The sequence below is a fragment of the Nerophis lumbriciformis genome, linkage group LG12 (assembly GCF_033978685.3).
Source record: "Nerophis lumbriciformis linkage group LG12, RoL_Nlum_v2.1, whole genome shotgun sequence".
NCBI classification, from domain to species: Eukaryota; Metazoa; Chordata; class Actinopteri; order Syngnathiformes; family Syngnathidae; genus Nerophis; species Nerophis lumbriciformis.
The window spans coordinates 18,603,477-18,619,649 of NC_084559.2; the positions used below are offsets into that span (position 1 = coordinate 18,603,477).

The following is a 16,173-nucleotide window of genomic DNA, read 5'->3' on the forward strand; positions in this document are numbered from 1 at the left end:
CGTGTGCACGACATACATGTCTAAAAAAAATAAAAATTATAATTTTTTTAATTTATATTTTATAATTTTATAAAAAGTTTCTCGTGCGCACGAGATACATGTCAAAAAAAAAAAATAATAAAAAATTATTAAAAAAAAAAAATCCCCCATGTCCCTTTAGGGGCTCCGTACCGATCTAATTTAGGGTATACTTCTTTGTTTTACGCTACAGGGTGTGCAAAAATGTAGCCGACAGCAGGCTGCAAGCAACTTTGTAAATATGTCTGTACATAAGTGATTAACAAAGCTGTACATGTGTGTGTGGTGTTCAGAATGCAAGACACATATTAGAGTGGGATTTAGGGACACCACATTCCTGTTACAGTTTTTTTTTTTGTTCCGTTCTTCAGCCAGTTTTCAGTCTCTGGAGCGTTTTTGTGGCACAACACAAGACGCCAGCAGCTGTTCATTGTTCAGCTGGATGAAATGCTTCAGGTAACAATCACAACCTTTCAGCAGCATCTGTTCGGTCTCCCTCGAGCCAAACAGGTGCTCGCTCTTGACGTGTCCTACTTGGCTCGACAAGCCACAGAAAATACCTCAGAAGTTCCTCGGTCTCGGTCTCTCTGCGGTAAACCGCCGTGGACTGAGGAGTCGCTGCATTGACAGCCTGCCGGTGTCAAGTTGGCTCTAAAATAGACTTGTGAGCTGAAGAATGTGTGAAGCTTCCCTGCTGTGACAAGCAGAAAGTGTGTGAATAATCGAGGTTTCTGCATCTTTTAAAGTGGAATGTGCTCACTTCTACTATCAGTAACAGTAAGCTGAAGAAGTGAGGACTGAGCTGTCTTTCTCACCTGCAATATCAATAATTCACTCGCTCGTGTCATCCTTTTGTGCGACGCAGGTCAACAACTCACATCCTCTCGCTGCTCGTGTGTGACGTCGGCTCTGGAAGGTTGTTGTTGTTGTTGGAGTAGAAGCTCGAGGCCTCAGACGCCGTTTTGGAGACGCTCCGAGAGGACGACCCGTTGGTGGTGAGATCCAGAAAACAGCTTTGAGCGACCCGGGCTTTGGGCTTGGGCCGCTCCATTTCGTCTCCCGCCTGCACAACTGTGGACACGGTGGTCTCCATCCGGCCTGCCTTGTAGATGCTCGTTTGGGTTTGATAGTAGCGAGTGGACTTGAGTTCGAGGCCTTCGTACGAGCCTTGAGGGACACAGGGGAAGCAGCGGAAAGCTTGTTTGAAACCTGCACGGAACCTGTAGAGGAAGTACAACAAAATTAAACATGTTCATGCACATCTATCATTGATTGATTGATTGAGAAGTTTCTTGAAGAATTGAATCCATGTAATGCTTTAAAAAGGCAAATGGATGGCACAAAAAGCCAAAAGGCTTGTCTCCATTGTGGTCCATTTAAATATTCATCACATTTGATACATTCAATAATAAAATATATATAACCTGCAACATGTATATAAAAAATTACGTAAAAAAATTGATTAATTATATACATATACACATGTCAGGTGATTTGAAAAACAATATATACAAAAAATGAGGGGGGGGTTATATACACTATGTACAAACCCCGTTTCCATATGAGTTGGGAATTTGTGTTAGATGTAAATATAAACGGAATACAATGATTTGCAAATCATTTTTAACCCATATTCAGTTGAATATGCTACAAAGACAACATAATTGATGTTCAAACTGATAAACATTTTTTTTTTTTTTTTTTGCAAATAATCATTAACTTTAGAATTTGATGCCAGCAACACGTGACAAAGAAGTTGGGAAAGGTGGCAATAAATACTGATAAAGTTGAGGAATGCTCATCAAACACTTATTTGGAACATCCCACAGGTGTGCAGGCTAATTGGGAACAGGTGGGTGCCATGATTGGGTATAAAAACAGATTCCCAAAAAATGCTCAGTCTTTCACAAAAAAGGATGGGGCGAGGTACACCTCTTTGTCCACAACTGCGTGAGCAAATAGTCAAACAGTTTAAGAACAACGTTTCTCAAAGTGCAAATTGCAAGAAATGTAGGGATTTCAACATCTACGGTCCATAATATCATCAAAAGGTTCAGAGAATCTGGAGAAATCACTCCACGTAAGCGGCATGGCCGGAAACCAACATTGAATGACCGTGACCTTCCATCCCTCAGACGGCACTGTATCAAAAACCGACATCAATCTCTAAAGGATATCACCACATGGGCTCAGGAACACTTCACAAAACCACTGTCACTAAATACAGTTGGTCGCTACATCTGTAAGTGCAAGTTAAAGCTCTACTATGCAAAGCGAAAGCCATTTATCAACAACATCCAGAAACGCCGCTGGCTTCTCTGGTTCGAGATCATCTTAGATGGACTGATACAAAGTGGAAAAGTGTTCTGTGGTCTGACGAGTCCACATTTCAAATTGTTTTTGTAAATATTCGACATCGTGTCATCCGGACCAAAGGGGAAGCGAACCATCCAGACTGTTATCGACGCAAAGTTGAAAAGCCAGCATCTGTGATGGTATGGGGGTGCATTAGTGCCCAAGGCATGGGTAACTTACACATCTGTGAAGGCACCATTAATGCTGAAAGTTACATACAGGTTTTGGAACAACATATGCTGCCATCTAAGCGCCGCCTTTTTCATGGACGCCCCTGCTTATTTCAGCAAGACAATTCAAGCCACGTGTAACAACAGCGTGGCTTCATAAAAAAAGAATGCGGGTACTTTCCTGGCCCGCCTGCAGTCCAGACCTGTCTTCCATCAAAAATGTGTGGCGCATTATGAAGCGTAAAATACAACCCCGGACTGTTGAACGACTGAAGCTCTACATAAAACAAGAATGGGAAAGAATTCCACTTTTAAAGCTTCAACAATTAGTTTCCTCAGTTCCCAATCATTTATTGAGTGTTGTTAAAAGAAAAGGTGATGTAACACAGTGGTGAACATGCCCTTTCCCAACTACTTTGGCACATGTTGCAGCCATGAAATTCTAAGTTAATTATTATTTGCAAAGTTTATGAGTTTGAACATCAAATATCTTGTCTTTGTAGTGCATTCAATTGAATATGGGTTGAAAAGGATTCGCAAATCATTGTATTCCGTTTATATTTACATCTAACACAATTTCCCAACTCGTATGGAAACGGGTTTTGTACATGACCATGTTCTAATGCTATGTTTACAGTATACAACTCAGACATCATTGAGGTGATGCCGTGTGGAATCACAAGGAGAGGAGAGGGAAATAGATAAGAGGAGATTTATGGCAGATGGAAGGAGATAGCCATCATAGGTCACATTTCATTGAGATCATCCAATTGCCAGAGACAAAAGTCGATGCGTATTTTATAAAGAATGACTAAACCTCAGCTTTTATCAGGACGCTCACATAATTTCATTCTTCAGGCTAAATTAATTTCAGAGATGGAAACACCCAAAGTGTGACAGCACAGAGACAATTATCAGGTGGCCACAGTGGAAAACCAAGCACAGAGTTCAACATCTGTCTTGTTTTTGTCAAACAAAGTCCTGGTGACAAAAACCATCTACAGTCAGTGTGAGAGTCAGGTCGTCAGACTTGATTGACTTCACCATTTTTGTATACAGTAGCACTTTTAATTCAATAACTGTACTCAGTCGGGATCCATTGCAGCCGTTCACCAATAGAGGGGTCCCCACATCTCCGGGCCCCTTCCCAAGGTTTCTTTTCCCCCCCATTTTAGGCTTTTGGAGATTTTCCTTGTGGGTTTCAGAGCAAGGTATGTCTTTGTGGTTTGTGCAGACTTTTGAGGCGCTTGTGATTAAAGGCTATGTAAATATACTTTGATTGATTGTGTCAGGATTGTTACTGACACAATGGTTATGTTTGGGTTTATTTCCTGTCAGCTCTCTTATTTTGGTTCCATTTCCTGCATGTCTCCCTCACCTGTCCCTGATCGGCAGCCTGGCACACCTGGTTGCAGTTGCCAATCAGGCTACTATTTATGCCTGCCTTACCCTCCAGTCAGGGCTCGACGATTCTGTCAGGGACTGCCATCGGTCTTGAACTTCAAGATGCTGAGATGGCAGGCGTAGCGCAGGGAAAACTTGACTTTAATGTCAAAAAAACAAATAGGGCAACTGGTAAGTACACATGTGGGGAAAACAAGAACCAGGAATCAGGAAACAGCCAACAGGAAAAAAGTTGAAGTACCAATGATTGTCACACACACACTAGGTGTGGCGAAATTATTCTCTGCATTTGACCGATCATTCCCGCACCCGGGAATCATTTTTGGTAATTTAACCCCCAATTCCAACCTTTGATGCTGAGTGCCAAGCAGGGAGGTAATGGGTCCCATTTTTATAGTCTTTGGTATGACTCGGCCGGGGTTTGAACTCACAACCTACCGATCTCAGGGCGGACACTCTAACCACTATGCCACTGAGTAGGTAACCAGGAAACAGGATAACAGGTTACAGGAAACCAACAACAGGATACAGGATACAATCCTCAAGCCCTGACTGGAGGGCGAGACAGGCATAAATAGTTAAATTACCAATGATTGTCACACACACACACTAGGTGTGGCGAAATTATTCTCTGCATTTGACCCATCACCCTTGATCACCCCCTGGGAGGCGAGGGGAGCAGTGGGCAGCAGCTGTGGCCACGCCCTGGAATAATTTTTGGTGATTTAACCCCCAATTCCAACTTTTGATGCTGAGTGCCAAGCAGGGAAGTAATGGGTCCCATTTTTAGTCTTTGGTATGACTCGGCCGGGGTTTGAACTCACAACCTACCGATCTCAGGGCGGACACTCTAACCCAGGGGGAGGGAACCTATGGCTCTAGAGCCAGATGTGGCTCTTTTGATGACTGCATCTGGCTCTCAGATAAATCTTAGCTGACATTGCTTAACACGATAAGTAATGAAGAATTCCGCTGGTAATCACAGTGTTAAAAATAACGTTCGAAATATAAAATATTCTAATGCATTTTAATCCATCCATCCGTTTTCGACCGCACCTGTTCAAGAAGTCGCAGTAACGGTAAAAAGTATTTAATTTATTATTGGTTAGCTTCAGAATAACAATGTAATTAAAAAGAATAAGAAACTTATTGTACTCTAAAAATGTTGGTCTTACTTAAATGCATTTAGTTGTATTCAGTGTTAAAAAATATTATATGGCTCTCACGGAAATACATTTTAAAATATTTGGCTCTTTCAGCCAAAAAGGTTCCTGACCCCTGCTCTAACCACTAGGCCACTGAGTAGGTAGCCAGGAAACAGGATAACAGGTTACAGGAAACCGGCAACAGGATACAGGATACAATCATCGAGCCCTGACTGGAGGGCGAGGCAGGCATAAATAGTAGCCTGATTGGCAATTGCAACCAAGTGTGCCAGGCTCAGGGACAGGTGAGGTGACATGCAGGAAATGGAACCAAAATAAGAGAGCTGACAGGAAATGAACACAAACATAACCAAACTATCAGTAACAAGCCTGACGGATTGGTACTTTTCATATAATTAATTTTTTGACGACAATTCTAGTCAAAATTTTGCCCCGGTTTTCATATAAAATCTCGGTTAAAGTACAGTCAAACACCAAACAGTCTCCAATATTTAGATACTTCTTCTTGCTAACAACCATTCGGATCAGTTGAGCGTGGGGGTGTGGGGGTGTGAGGGGTCTGTTTCTTCGCAGCTCTAAGTGGTGGGGGTCAATCATTTATGCCAATGTCTGCTTAACTTAACTTTTTGCTAATAAGAGCGCGGTAGAGCAGTACTTTATAAGTTAGTCGACATAAATACGGTTGACTTAAACAAGGGCCTCCGTATCGTTCTTCTGAAGGACAGCAGTGGCTAATCATGGAATGTTGGCCTGTGTCGTGTCAGCGCTAGTCTGCTATTAAATGGCTACTGCAGAATATACTATATGTACACCATTTTTCTGTACTACTTTGTATGAAGAAGCAGCTATAAATGTATAAAATGGAATTGCGGAGTAGACAATATGTATAGAAATATCGCTATTTCTGACGCTCCAAATATGTTGACGTGCGTACGGATGGAATATTCATTGGATTAAAGAAATAAATCATGGAAAAACATGGCCGAGTGTGTCGACATGGCAAAATAGTACAGCACCAGAGATGTCCGATAATGGCTTTTTTGCCGATATCTGATATTCCAATATTGTCCAACTCTTAATTACCGATTCCAATATCAGCCGATACCGATATATACAGTCGTGGAATTAACACATTATTATGCCTAATTTTGTTGTGATGCCCCGCTGGATGCATTAAACAATGTAACAAGGTTTTCCAAAATAAATCAACTCACGTTATGTAAAAAAATGCCAACATGGCACTGCCATATTTATTATTGAAGTCACAAAGTGCATTATTTTTTTTAACATGCCTCAAAACAGCAGCTTGGAATTTGGGACATGCATGAGGAGGTTGAGGTGGGTGGGGTTGGGAATAGGGGGTAGCGGGGGGTGTATATTGTAGCGTCCCGGAAAAGTTAGTGCTGCAAGGGGTTCTGGGTATTTGTTCTGTTGTGTTTATGTTGTGTTACGGTGCGGATGTTCTCCCGAAATGTGTTTGTCATTCTTGTTTGGTGTGGGTTCACAGTGTGGCGCATATTTGTAACAGTGTTAAAGTTGTTTATACGGCCACCCTCAGTGTGACCTGTATGGCTGTTGGCCAAGTATTTGCATTCACTTGTGTGTGTGAAAAGTCGTATATATTATGTGATTGGGCCGACACGCAAAGGCAGTGCCTTTAAGGTTTATTGGCGCTCTGTACTTCTCCCTACGTCCGTGTACCACTCTGTACAGCGGCGTTTTAAAAAGTCATACATTTTACTTTTTGAAACCGATACCGATAATTTCCGATATTAGCATTTATCGGCCGATAACATCGGCAGTACGATATTATCGGACATCTCTATACAGCACATTACTTTACAATCTGCACTATACTGAAGGAGAATTAGTCGATAATGGTAGCCAAAAGTTTTAAAATATTATCTAAAACCGATACCGATAATTTCCGATATTACATTTTCAAGCATTTATCGGCCGATAATATCGGCAGTACGATATTATCGGACATCTCTATACAGCACATTACTTTACAATCTGCACCATACTGAAGGAGAATTAGTCGATAATGGTAGCCAAAGGTTTTTAAAATATTATCTAAAATGAGGATATTTATCCATGAAAATATGGCAAAGCTGATGATGGTGTGTTTGACAGAGAAAACGACTGAAGGAGATACTACTTCTTTCTCGAAGTCTGCTCTCCAAGGTAAACGCTGTGAATTGTTATTACATTACTTCATAAAACTACTGTAGTTGTTAATAGTACATTCTAGTGCAAATTGAGGCCCCGGGGCTGCATGCGGCCCGTTGAGCTTTTCAATCTGGCCCACCGGACATTCCCAAATAATTTATTTAGACCTTTAAGTTGGAAACTGTAGCTGCCATTATGATGTGCAGTGATGTTTTCTAATGGCCGTAAGTCTTGAACTATACAAAGTATTTCAATGGTTGGAATCTGCACTTTTGTATGATATACTAGTTACTATGGTCATCTAATTAGTTACTGTGGTCATTGTGGAGGGGGGGGCGTGGTCTGCGGGCCTGCCGCGGAGCCTGCCGAAGAGTAGATTGCCCAGCTGGGGCTTGTTATCTAATCACCTGTCACCCTTATTAGCAGCAGCCGGAACGAGACACGTGGGGGGAGTTGGAATGGGAGTTGGAGCTAGAGAGAGAGAGAGACACGCCGAGAGAAAAGACTCAAAACAAGGACTGAAAAGTCTGTGTGCTTTCGTGGCGTGTGCACGAATAAAAACGATTGTTAAACCTGACTACCGGGCTCACAAGAGGATCTGTCTTAATCAGGGGAACCCGCGGGAGGGCAACCTCCACAGTCATGTTATTAGTTACTATGGTAATCTAATTAGTTACTATGGTAATATAATTAGTTACTATGGTCATCTAAGTCACAGCAGCTCAGACGAGGCACCAAGCAGTGGGGGTAGGGAGCGTTTCCACAGAGTGTTTCAAGAGCCTGAAATGCGGATGTCAGGGACAGACGCGGAAGGAGATTTTTACAACAAAGTTCTAAAACTTAGTGATATATCTAGGGCTGCAACAACTAATCGATTAACTCGATTATAAAAATAGTTGGCGATTAATTTAGTCATTGATTCGTTGGATCTATGCTATGCGCATGCACAGAGGCTACTTTTTTTAATTTATTTTATTTGTATTTTTTTATTATTTTTTTTTTAAATAAACCTTTATTTATAAACTGCAACATTTACAAACAGCTGAGAAACAATAATCAAAATAAGTATGGTGCCAGCATGCTGTTTTTTTTTCCAATGAAATACTGGAAAGGATAGAAATGAAGTTTGTCTCTTTTATGCGATTATTAATCGATTAATCGAAGTAATAATCTACAGATTAATCGATTATCAAATTAGTTGTTAGTTGCAGCCCTAGATATATCAGATGTATCAGATTGTAGGTGGGTTTTTATTTTACCCTTTGCATTCATTTTTCACTGTGTTTGTTAAATTTTTGTAATAATGTGTAAAATATGTGGATGGAGAGGGGGTGTGACGTTCATATGTTGTCAATATTCCGTGTTTTATCCTTCATAGGCAATATTGTAAATTCCACGTTCTTTATTTTCATGTGCATTCTGAGTGTCTCATTCAGTAAAAAAAAAAAAAAATTCCATTCCGTTTTTTAAGGTGTTTTTACAACGTTTTTAGCATTCAATCAGAGATTATTGTGAGGTTTTGTATTAGTGTTCCTAAAAATCAGATATACCGGCCCCCAGATAAAAATGTTTCTCTAAATTTGCCCCCCCGAGTCAAAATAATTGCCCAGCCCTGCTCTATTGTGTTGTTTTTAATACAATATTCTTAATTTAAATTTTTTTGTAATCAAAATTCATGTTACGTGTTAAAATTGAGATTTTTTTTGTGAGCCCAGATTAAATTCATTTCAATGTGGAACATTGCTTTGGGATACAAGTATTTTGGACAAGGGATGTCCCAGAACCATTTTCTGCTCCGCCGCTCCCAGTCTGTGGAATGCTCTCCCTGACCACCTGAGGGCACCAAAAAAGGCTTAAAAACCTTTAAAAAAGCCTTTTTATAGATATATGCATGCTAGTTCTGGCTATTAGGCTGTTCTAGTTTTTATTTGTATTTTTTTTTTTATTATCTTTTTATTATTATTATTATTTTCAATACACTGTAGCACTTTGAGGTTTTGTTTGCTCAATGTAAAGTGCTTTTTACAAATTAAAACTATTATTATTATTATTATTATTTTAAGCTGTAAGCTGAGGTACCACCGTTTTTTTATCACCCCACAAAGAAATGTTTTGGGTTAAAAATGTGACAGCAAACCACAAAATATTGGCCCAAAACCAAGGTGAAATACAATGGAGACTAATGATTGGTTGTCAGGAGGGTCTTAGTGATCTGTTTGTCAGCAAACAGATCACAAAGCAAGATGATTATTATAGAGTGTGGATGCTGACTTGTTGTTGAGGCAGCAGTAGATGATGGGGTTGTACATGGTGGAACTCATAGCCAACCACATGATGGCCAAGTAGACTTGCTGGATGAATCTTTCCTCAAACATGTCGGGAAAAAACTGGTGCAACAGGAAGTAGACGTGGTAAGGCAGCCAGCAGATGGCGAACGTACAAACCACCACGATCATCATCTTTACCACCTGCAACACAAACGTACACACCAGGTGAGACGCAATGTCGATGCAGCACAATCGCTCTTCTAGAAATCCCAAGGGTGTTTCATGACGTTGAGGTCAGGTTTCTTTGCAATGCTGGACCAGAAAAGACTGTCGCTGTACCAAAATACAAACCCTGTTTCCATATGAGTTGGGAAATGGTGTTAGATGTAAATATAAACGGAATACAATGATTTGCAAATCCTTTTCAACCCATATTCAGTTGAATATGCTACAAAAACAACATATTTGATGTTCAAACTCATAAACTTTTTTTTTTTTTTGCAAATAATAAATAACTTAGAATTTCATGGCTGCAACACGTGCCAAAGTAGTTGAGAAAGGGCATGTTCACCACTGTGTTACATGGCCTTTCCTTTTAACAACACTCAGTAAACGTTTGGGAACTGAGGAGACACATTTTTTAAGCTTCTCAGGTGGAATTATTTCCCATTCTTGCTTGATGTACAGCTTAAGTTGTTCAACAGTCCGGGGGTCTCCGTTGTGGTATTTTAGGCTTCATAATGCGCCACACATTTTCAATGGGAGACAGGTCTGGACTACAGGCAGGCCAGTCTAGTACCCGCACTCTTTTACTATGAAGCCACGTTGATGTAACACGTGGCTTGGCATTGTCTTGCTGAAATAAGCAGGGGCGTCCATGGTAACGTTGCTTGGATGGCAACATATGTTGCTCCAAAACCTGTATGTACCTTTCAGCATTAATGGCGCCATGCCTTGGGCACTAATACACCCCCATACCATCACAGATGCTGGCTTTTCAACTTTGCGCCTATAACAATCCGGATGGTTCTTTTCCTCTTTGGAAACGGGGTTTGTATCTTGGTGAACACATTTGATCAGGCTGTATTATGGTTACTCTGAAGCAGTGGTCCCCAACCGACAATTGGGAAAAAATATATATATATAAAAAAAAAAATATATATATATATATATATATACATATATTAAATCAACATAAATAACAGAAGATACACTTACAATTAGTGCACCAACCCAAAAAACCTCCCTCCCCCATTTACACTCATTCGCACAAAAGGGTTGTTTCTTGCTGTTATTAATATTTCTGGTTTCTACATTATATATCAATATAGATCAATACAGTCTGCAAGGGATACAGTCCGTAAGCACACATGACTGTATTTTTTTATGAGGAAAAACATTTATTTATTTATTTTTATTTTTTTAAATAATGAAAAAAATTGTAACAATTTAGTATGGGGAACATGTTCACCATTAGTTAGTTGCTTATTAACATAGGGTTAGGGTTAGGGCTGGGGTTAGGGTTAGGGAAGACTCTTAGTTAATGGCTTACTGCTTGTACATTAAGGCCATGCAGAATAAGGCATTAATAAGTACTTAATAATGACTAATTAAGAGCCAATATGTTACTAATTTGTATGTTAATAAGCAACTAATTAATGGTGACCAATTCTGTTCATAACTTTTATGGACATAATTTCTAGGTGCAGTCAGGGCGTTGAGGGGATCCGGTTTGGTGGCTGCAGGATTAGGTCTCTGCTTTTTGCAGATGATGTGGTCCTGATGGCTTCATCTGGCCAGGATCTTCAGCTCTCACTGGATCGGATCGCAGCCGAGTGTGAAGCGACTGGGATGAGAATCAGCACCTCCAAGTCCGAGTCCATGGTTCTCGCCCGGAAAAGGGTGGAGTGCCATCTGTGGGTTGGGGAGGAGACCCTGCCCCAAGTGGAGGAGTTCAAGTACGTAGGAGTCTTGTTCACGAGTGAGGGAAGAGTGGATCGTGAGATCGACAGGCGGATCAGTGTAGCGTCTTCAGTAATGCGGACGCTGTATCGATCCGTTGTGGTGAAGAAGGAGCTGAGCCGGAAGGCAAAGCTTTCAATTTACTTGTCGATCTACGTTCCCATCCTCACCTATGGTCATGAGCTTTGGGTTATGACCGAAAGGACAAGATCACGGGTACAAGCGGCCGAAATGAGTTTCCTCCGCCGGGTGGCGGGGCTCTCCCTTAGAGATAGGGTGAGAAGCTCTGCCATCCGGGGGGAGCTCAAAGTAAAGCCGCTGCTCCTCCACATCGAGAGGAGCCAGATGAGGTGGTTGGAGCATCTGGTCAGGATGCCACCCGAACTTCTCCCTAGGGAGGTGTTTAGGGCACGTTCGACCAGTAGGAGACCCAGGACGCATTGGGAAGACTATGTCTCTGGGAAGGCCTCGGGATCCCCCGGGAAGAGCTGGACGAAGTGGCTGGGGAGAGGAAGGCTGGGCTTCCGACCTCGGATTAGTGGAACAAGATGGATGGATGGTTGGATAATGACTAATTAAAAGCCAATATGTTACTAATTTGCAGGTTAATAAGCAACTAATTAATGGTGAATAGGTGTACCTTAAAATAAAGTGTTACCAAAATCCTTTCATTATTTCATTATGCGGCCCCATATGGAAACAGTTTGGACATCCTTGGTTTACATAACAAACATTTCTATAAAGTATATAGCAGTGACGTGCGGTCACTGGAGGCAGGTTAGGCGGGGCCTCACCTGCCATCATGGAAAGAAAAAAAATGTAAAAAGAAAAAAAATTAATTAAATTGTTATATGTATTCAGTGATTATACTATAAAGTTATTTTCCATTTAACTTCACCAGTTTTAGATTATTTTTATTCAAAATCGCTGAATTTTCACATTTGCCGTTCAAATACTGAGAAGAGACGGTGCGGTGATCAGCAGCCAGTTGAGGCACGTCACTCAGTGCCTCACCATGGATTGCGGACTCGGCTAACTGCTGGCCTGCTGTGCAGTGAGACCGTATTGCTATATGAATTATATTATACATTTCCATAGTTTAGTTAGCTGAGGTATATAATGTACAGTGTATTTTGTCAACAACTGTATGTGTGTAACGTATTTCTTGTGCTGAGCAGTCATAAAACTTCTGCTGCTGCTCGCAGTAATCCCGCCTCTTGGTGCTGGTTAATGCATCCCCGCCGCAGAATGCACCCCCCGACGGGAGCGCCACACCAACCAAAGCCCACACCCAAACCCTCCACGTGCAAGACCGAATCCACCCAAAAAAAGTCACTTAACAAGAAGCCAAAAAGTGCAAAAACAACAATGCTCGCGCCGGAGGAGCCGTGAACGACTGCAGGGACACAACATTAGGTACACCTGCAGACTGCAGCATTTCATTCATTCACAACTCCTCCAACACGAACACCACTGTTCCCGCACTTATAAGTAAAGGTAAGACCATAATAACGTTTTTTTTTTATTAAATGTGCTTTTTTTGTGTGCTACAGTTTGTATGTGTAAAGTTAAAGTTAAGTTAAAGTACCAATGATTGTCACACACACACTAGGTGTGGTGAAATTTGTCCTCTGCATTGACCCATCCCCTTGTTCACCCCCTGGGATGTGAGGGGAGCAGTGGGCAGCAGCGGCGCCGCGCCCGGGAATAATGTTTGGTGATTTAACCCCCAATTCCAACCCTTGATGCTGAGTGCCAAGCAGGGAAGAATGCTGGTATGAGCTTTTAAACATAACCCGTTAACTGCTGCCAATCAAATGGTGAATAAGATACTCTTTAGGATTCATATGTTTGTAAATCTGACTGTGATGAAGTCAGTGCCTCACCAGTGTCAAGACTTGGACTGTGACGTGGTTTGTTCTCCCATTGTGCAAATGAACATTTGGACCAGACATGGCGTGAAGGTGAAGACATTATTTATTTTACACTAACAAAGGAACAAAAAGCGCGCTCAAGGCGGAAGTACAAACTTGACTAACGAAACAAAAAGACTTGCACGTGGGCAAAAAACTATGTACATGAACAAAAGTCGCTAACTGTGGCATGAATCGAAAAAAAACTTATGGCATGAAGTGCGCAGAGGTAAACAGAGTGAGAAGCAGAAAGTCAGGGGTATGATGTCGCCAGGGACACTTCCTGGCAACAATGGGTTTAAATAATAGTGACATGATTAAAGACAGGTGCGTGAGTCGTGAGGGCAGGTGAAAACTAATGGGTTGCTATGGTGACAAACAAGAGTGCACAATGAGTCCAAACGTGGAACAGGTGAAACTAATGGGTAACCATGGAAACAAGACAAGGGAGTGAAAAGCCAGAAACTAAAGAGTCCAATAACTAAACAAAACAAAACGTGATTACACAGACATGACAACCAGTCATGAACCTCACCGCACGTCACTGGTATAATGTTTATACTCACGAAATGTATAATATTATTACAGAGCCACATGAAAAAAAACACACATTCCCACATTAATACAAAACATAACGAGCACCAACTTCATTAACAATTCATAATATCGTTAAGGCAACAAGGGCAGCTTACCTTGCGTTTGGCAGTCAGCTGCTCCTTATAGCGGTCAGAGGAGTCTCCTGGGATTTCACTGGCCCAGAGCGTGAGTCCCACCACCAAATAAGCACAACCCATCACCAACAGGGGAAGGAAGTAGATCAGGATAGCCACACACACATAATACCTGTGGAAATACACACACCCCTCATTAATTACACATGCTCTTTTGTCACATCATGGCAAACTTCTTCCTGCTCAATGATGTCAAAAGTTGCAGAAGGGAAAACTTTATTGTTTAAGATCAATAGAGAAGCTTGTACGTGTGAAATGGAAACGGTATTGATTAATCGTCGGAAGCAAAGCTCGATCAGAAAGAGTGGATAGATGCCTCTGAGTAAGAAGATGTACAGTTGAATGGCACGGGGAACTAAGGTTTTTAGAAGTTTGTCGGTTTTGCACCCGTGGAAATTAAAAAGTGAAAGTGTGTAACGTATAGATCAGTGTTTTTCAGTCACATTGACCACAAGTGACTTCATCCTGCACACGGACTGTAGTCTTCTCCACAAACCAATGCAGACGAGCCTCGCAGGCCATTTCCGTGCTTATTAGGTACAATTATGTTAATAGCGCTGAAATTCCCCGTGGCTTTCATCAGGGTGAAAAAGACTGTGCACACACATGTGCAAGTACATTTCATGGAGGGGAAATCAATCCCAAAGCAATCAAAGGAAAACAAATGTTCAATTGGCAAAACTTTGAGCTCACTGGACTTCACCCAGACGCTGAAGAGAGTGTAGTGTGCACAACTGATTACATGAATATGGAGTATCGAAGAAAATGCTATATTAAGGAGTATTTCTATTCTTTTTTTTTTGTATAGCTTGTGGAATAAATATGTTTCAGAAAGCAGGAAAGGGATAGTAAACTATTTTAGAGATGGGTGATACTTCAATTTTTGGTATTGATCCGAACTTTTACTATTTTGGCTTGTCCCATTAGCGGCTTACTGTACATGTTTCTATCTCCTCTTCCTCTGTCACTATTACCTCTAATGGCTGCAACTAACCATTATTTGGACAGTCGATTAGTCAACAATTATCTTAACGACCAGTCGGATAATAAAGCGTACACATATTTAATGGCTCTAATTTTTCCATCGACTTTTAAATGCAGCTTAAGCTATTTTAGGCATGTGCTTACTAACAAAGCTGACTAATTCATTCATAAATATTTATTCATACTGTAACTGTGCTGCTCATTCAGCCGCCACAACAATTTAAATGACTAATAAAATGTTGTCCATTTAAAAGAAAGGAAAGGCAAAGTGCTAAAAAAAACACAAATTAACCTTGTTTATGTATTTAATAAACAGTTGAAATATCTGTCAGGTTCAAACACTGATGACATCTATTAAACAAGACAAGAAGCAAGGAATTAAACAGAGACAGAATTAAATTTGGCTCAATTGAGGAGAGATGTCTGGACTGTACTCTTTGTACAGTCAAGATTCAAGATGCTTTATTATTGTCCATTCTTTAACATGTACAAGACATATAAGAACTGAAACTTCATTTTCGGCACAGTCCCACTAAGAGCAGACATACGTTACAGGGGGACAAGACGGGACCGCCAATGGATCAGCCACTTACAGCGCTCCTTAAAAAAGGTGGCAAAAAGGTGATATTTGGAAAAGGGGGAAGAGTAAAAAAAATATCAGTCTAAGGCTGGACCCTCGGGAGGGGGTCCAGACTGAGTCCAAGGAAAAAACCTCACATAAACATGATAGGGGGGAGTTCAGACAAGATAAAACGAAGAAAGCAAGCAGGGAAGGGAGCGGAGAAAAATGCGACCGCCCTCACCAAGAGGCAAGACAGAAAAAAGTCTCACCACGCTCTGGCGAAAGATTGTACGCCTCCTCTTTTATTTGGACTTATCCTGATTACATGACAACAGCTGTTTCTAAGGTACGGGGGTCGTAAACAGCCATCGCTTTTGATTACAACAGTTCCAAGAAAAGGTCGTAAAACAGTTCAAAGAAGAGGTCCCTGGAGGGGAGTCGGGTCCTGCTTCCTCTTCACTTTGTAGTT

General features: G+C 41.2%; 1 protein-coding gene across 1 annotated transcript in view; it reads right to left on the reverse strand.

Moving 5' to 3' along the window:
* Positions 1–740: 740 nt before the first annotated feature.
* The window catches only part of tacr1a (tachykinin receptor 1a), an 81,348-nt gene continuing 65,915 nt past the window's right edge, over positions 741–16,173 (reverse strand). Inside the window, exons 3-5 of the mRNA XM_061986001.1 lie at positions 14,120–14,270; positions 9,557–9,753; positions 741–1,238 (exon numbers count right to left, since the gene is read on the reverse strand). Coding sequence (XP_061841985.1) covers positions 893–1,238; positions 9,557–9,753; positions 14,120–14,270 — 694 coding nt within the window. The 3' untranslated portion in view covers positions 741–892. The remainder of the gene's footprint in view (positions 1,239–9,556; positions 9,754–14,119; positions 14,271–16,173) is intronic.